We start from the raw sequence: 5,823 nt of genomic DNA on the forward strand, positions 1-5,823 counted from the left end.
CTAGCAAACCGCTAGGTAGCAAGTAGCGCTACAACTGTCGATATGATGCCTGTGTTCAATCGGACGACATCCATTAGGTGTACGCTTGATCCAGGTTCCTGGGCATTTGCCTATTACAAATTTTGTGTGCCTCCAATAAAAAAAAACTCTCAAACTTAGTACTCAAGACTGACATAAGGACGAACTAGTAGGGCAAAAGAAGCACCGAACACTTCTAGATTCTTATATTTCGGATTGTAAGGAAACTGTACACTGTGTTGTCGCCTTGTCGGTAGTTCCAATTGATGGAGGAGATATAGACATGTACATCAAATCATGTATTAGCAAACAAGAAAACGGGCAACAAAAGCAATTGTGCCGTGCGTTTTATTCGGTGATCATCAATAGATATGCAAGCATGTTCAGTTCAACAACCCAAAGGCCAATTAATGGGGAAGTTTGAAACATAAGTAATATTCCAGACAAGAACAAAAGTTCTTGATTACTTGGGCCATCTCTCTTCACATTCTTCTCCAAAAGCACCTAACAAGCAAGCAACCCTAAGCCAAAAAGGGAACATAAAAAAGAAAAAGATCCTCATGTCCAACCAACCACAGAGGAGAATGGAAATGGCATGCAATGCATACATGACCCAAACAGTTGCACCCTATATACATTCAGAAGCATTAAACTTCATGCCAATAGGTAGACGGAATTAACCAGTCTAATTAAAAAAAAACCTGATCTGCTCACTGCGCTCATCATGGCAGCTGAACTTGCGGTCCATCTATTTCGGAAACCTGAGGAGGTCGGCTGCCTCGCCGCCGAGGTACTGCAGCGGGAACCTCTGCAAGGACGACGTGCTGCCGAGTTCCATGAGCCGCTGATGGTATGGCGCCATTGGGGCGGCAGATGCTCCGGTGACCTTGCCCTGGATGATTTGATCAAGGTTTTGGTGCGAGGTGAGGAGCTTGTCTAGGATCGACCAATCCGTCGTGGCGGAGAAGCGGTCCACACCAGCGGCACCGCTGTGGAGCATCCCGTCGCTGCCGGTCGATATCAGCTTCACCAGGTTCTGCGAGCACTCGACGTCGAGCGAGCTCATGGCCATGGCGACGCCGGGCTGGCTAGGGAGAAGGGCTGGGAAGGGCTGATCGGCGCTCATGAGCTGCGGGAGCTGCATGGAGGGGTCGAAGGAAGGGAAATCGTATTGCATGAGGTGAGGGTTGTGCTTGTGGTCTGTTGCCAGGGCGCCAGGGACTGGAACTTGGAAGGGCTGGAGCTCATCGTCGTCCAGTGCCGCCATCTCAGCCGGGTGGAGACCTCTCTGATAGTTCTTCTTCTTGAAAACCCTACACACCACCCATCCATCTTCCTGCATTTCATATCAGAAATAATTTGTAAATCAGATCCCATGATCAGCCAGTTTAATTTACGTACACTAGCTAGTTAGACTAGAATATGCAAATTTTCAAAGGTATATGATGGAAAATGTTATTAAGTCTTCCGTAGGGAAAAAAAAAAAGAATACATACATGAAAAAAAAGATTTTTTTTTTTTTTTTTGGTTGGAGGTAAAGAAACATGAGAGAAATGGTCAAGTTTCTCATCAAACTTATTGATTCGTCAGGAGCGCACATGACAAAGGTTCTTTAGCTAGGTAAGTTTGTGAATTAGATCATGGGGGAAGGAAATAAATAAATCTAACTAAGCCTGCATAGCACATGATCTCTTACCTGAATCTCAACCTTCCCTTCGTCGAGGCGGTACTCGTGCATGATCCAGTCAGTCTTCTTGCCGTGAGGAGCTCTCCCGATGTAGAACACCAGGGTCTTCCTCAAACCGATCCTCCTGGCGTTGCCGAGGAAGATGGCCTTGTCCCGCCCTGTCGCCTTCCAGAACCCCGCCGTTGTGGCGCGGTTCGTCCTCGTCCCCGTTGGGTACTTCTTGTCCTTGTGGCTAAAGAAGTACCACTCATTCTGAGGCCCCGTGCCTATTTTGCACCTATCTGCCATGCCCCGCACATGCATATATAAGATCTCTTGTGAATTAGCTATCTCTTTAGGTCTAGCAATATCAGATCTAGCTTGCTGCAGATAAGTAGTTTGCGCACAAAATCACATCTGTATATTTTACCTTTGAGATCCCAGGGCTCAAGCTTATTGAGATCAATCTCCCTTATGACATCAAGATCTATGGGCTCATAAGCAACCTTCTTCCTCAGGTAGTAGTAGAGGAGCTCCTCGTCAGTCGGATGGAAGCGGAAGCCTGGTGGCACCGACAGCGGCCCGCCACTTGGATGCATTCTCCCTTGCCAAATAACCTAAGATGTGAGAAGCAGGCCATGATGGATCCAGTGAAAAAACCAAGTTAGAGGCTTCAAATTAGCAACATCCCATATACCTTCCTGTTCCTGCATAGAGCTAACAGAACAAAAGGAAGAAAACAAACCTTGGAAATATCCTATGCCCTATTAGCTCACCACTGGGAGCAACAAAGTGTAGAGATAAGCAAGAAAAACAAGAGGAAGGAGATGGTACAAGGGAAAATGATGTATGGTTGGCTTATATGGAGGGGGAGGTAGGGTTGGCAAGTCCAAGATGCTCACCAAAGACAAACCCTAGGTGAATAAAATGTGTGTATGGCCAGTGGCAGATGGGTTTGAGCTGTATATTAGTTTTAGCTTGATTGATGGTAGGATTGACTATATTGATATGTAGGCTCACAGTGCACACAGTAAGGAGTGTCCATGCATGTATATGGCTACATGCATGTTTTGACTGGTTTTGGAAGGATCAGATGAAAAGAAGGGTGTGCTGCCCTTTGAATGGGGGACCTGCCCCAAAACTGGCCTCAGAAGAAGCAATTAGGTGTCTCCATCTACAACATTGTCGTTATTATGTGATTTGCAAATGTGCCCGTGCAAAACATGATGAGTTTATTTATAACTGCATCTGCAGCTGCTGCCCTTGGGCTACCTTTTCATGTGTAATATAGGACAGAGCCAGGGGTTCATATGTAAATACGCTGCAGACTTGATTAATCTAGAATTTAGACTAGCGCAAGGGAGTCAGGGGAACAAGGGAATTAAACCTCCTATTCCATCTTTCCAAATCCCAATATAATGTCTCTATTCTTCTTCTATTCCCTGCAAATTGGCATATTTTATCCCATAATACTTCAGACTAACAATCTTGTACTGTTTGACATATAGTATCTGGTACTGATCGATTACTTTACTAGTCCCAATTAGGGATCTAAGGCTGTCACCCTAGCTAGTAGGTAAATATGAAATTACTGACTTTGCGTGGCATCTGATCTTGAAATTTAACTAGGATTAGAATATTGTCTACCAGAGATTCAATTCACATCCGTAAGTAACCAACGGTGATAACTAGTTTTCCTGGTGGATAACAGGAGAAATCACAAATGACAACGCTTAAAATGTAAAGTTATACATGAATGGCCATATATTTATGTGCTATAGATAGTAGATGTGTCTTTTTAGCTGGCACTACAGACATATACTTTCGTATATGGCGAAATACCTGCATTGGCTATAATTCATCTAACATGGACATGGCCCAAAATCGTACATTTGAGGAAATGGCCTATGTGATATCGAATAACAGCACTGTATTCATCTGTGCCAAATTAGAGGAAATGGCCTGAAAATCACATGGGGTTATTTGAAATGGTACACTTTGCTCAAGGTCACATTGGGAACCAAGCAACGTAAAGACACGGTCATAGCAAGCCGGGGATCGAAGACATGAAGACTTCCACGTACCGCATGCACGATCATCCAGATCTGCCTTGTGTGTTCATGCCCAAAATCTTCCGCGTTTGCTCACTAATTGGGAAGTACTATAATGGGTGCTTGGGACTACTTGCTCTGTTGAAACAAACTAATTCCACTGGCCGATTATAAGTGGCACTGGAATTACTGATCAATCTTGATCATTAATTTTATGTGGTATACACATTTTGGCTCTGGGTTTTAAACTCACACAATGTTTTAGTTCTTTCAGGTGATATTTCACATTTAGCAGTCGCTAACCCCGGCCTGCCGGCCTATGAGTGCTACAAAAGACTCGGAGATACACTAAGGATGTAACCCTTTAATTATATGCATGCATGGATCGATCTGCTGGTGGCTTTTATATCTAACAAGAACAAACAATACATCATTATCAATAGTAGTTTCTCAGAAATACAATGGAATGTTAAAATTGCACAATTACAGAAATGGTCATCAGTGCTGACTCAAAAACATCATCAGTAGCGGTTTTTGAACTAACACTGATTACTCGGCAATGATAATGAGTATCAGTGCAACCTCATGAAAAAACCGGCACTGATACTAGGACTATCAGTACCGGTTCATATCAAGTAACCGACACTGATATTCAACTATCAGTGCTGGTTTTTGGTACAAGCCAGCACTGATAGTCTCCGTATTAGTGCCAGTTTTTTGTCATGAGCTGGCACTGATGGTATCTCCCCTTGTAGAGAATCTAGCCGTTATCGACAATAGTACAAATAATATCACATACAACAAGATAAACATGCATTCAAGTTTCGCATGCACATATAATTATCTAAGCACATATAATATCACACATATACACAATACATTTACATCTCATCTCATTCATGCATACGTAACCATGTTATTTCACATGTCATTGAATAGAGATCATAACTAATACAAGTTTGCAGCAAAAGTTCATAATTAACAGAAGTATGCAATAAAAGGGTAAGAAGCGATGTCATTCAATTGTTCTTGTTGACTGAACACCCTAAATAATGCTTTTTGTCATGAGAAGAATCAGGTAATGAACTCCATAGGCTAATTGAAGGGATGGCTTGCGAACAACACCATTTGGAAATATGGTACCACTCGGACTCTGGAATGACTTGGTCATTGATGAACTCACATAGTTGTTCTAGAAGTGCATTGATTGTCTATGACATGAAGATACTTGTTTCCAGCTCGAGGTCTTGCAATTACCAGAATTGAAGAAATCAATCTATTTAAACACGAGTAGGAACTGAAAATTAATCATCAATATGTATACTACATATCTCAGCTTTGGTAATGCTACTATAACTGTTTTTAGTCCATCCATGCATGAAGTCACATACATAGTAGCCACATAAATTGTTGCCCTAGGCATGAAGCCTACAAAGAAAGTCTGTTATGATTTTCCATTACTTCCAGAATAGAGTGATATCCTTTCCTCTTGACATAGCGCATGTACACCTTGTACGTGTGTGATTATTGACCGTAACTAGACTTAGATTCAATCAATTCGAAGATTACTGAAGTGTTAACAAAATAATTAGTTTACCTTTGTAGCAAGTCTATGACAGGTTGGTATTCGGCTACTGGATTTCTTTTCCCATCAAGGACAACGATACTGCTATAGTCAGTCTGGATGACAAAGAGGTTCTAGTGAAATTTGCACATATGTTACCATAGGTAATTAGTCTTAAGTCCTAACGCTCGTGATGCTAAAAAGGAGTAGTAAAAATATGGAGGGAAACACATACCTAAAGTTGTAAGCTAAAAGTATGTATTTCTTTAATTGGTATGTTTGAATAAATTCAAGTGCATAATCCTCGGTTGCCTGTGGCAGGGTGGCGACCATCATCTGGTTTATTTTCATTGGGTTCAGGAATCTTACTTCAATGATACCCTTTTGACCACATGTATGTATCTCCATTCTACATGCACAAGAAGTTAAGTCATTCAATCTAATCGTACAAGAATTTATACTCACTACTACTAAACCAGGCTTATATGCCGACCCATCATTGCCGGTTCCTAATAGGTCAGCAG

The 5,823-nt window shown here is 42.1% G+C and overlaps 1 protein-coding gene across 1 annotated transcript; it reads right to left on the reverse strand.

Moving 5' to 3' along the window:
- Positions 1-358: 358 nt before the first annotated feature.
- LOC133926838 (NAC domain-containing protein 76-like) lies at positions 359-2,542 on the reverse strand. Its single transcript, XM_062372975.1, has 3 exons — positions 2,430-2,542; positions 1,715-2,301; positions 359-1,354 (listed from the first exon to the last, which is right to left on the reverse strand). Exons 2-3 carry the CDS (start codon positions 2,006-2,008, stop codon positions 767-769), a joined length of 882 nt encoding a protein of 293 aa, XP_062228959.1. The 5' UTR covers positions 2,009-2,301; positions 2,430-2,542; the 3' UTR covers positions 359-766.
- Positions 2,543-5,823: the final 3,281 nt, after the last annotated feature.

This window comes from Phragmites australis, chromosome 8, assembly GCF_958298935.1.
Source record: "Phragmites australis chromosome 8, lpPhrAust1.1, whole genome shotgun sequence".
NCBI lineage: Eukaryota > Viridiplantae > Streptophyta > Magnoliopsida > Poales > Poaceae > Phragmites > Phragmites australis.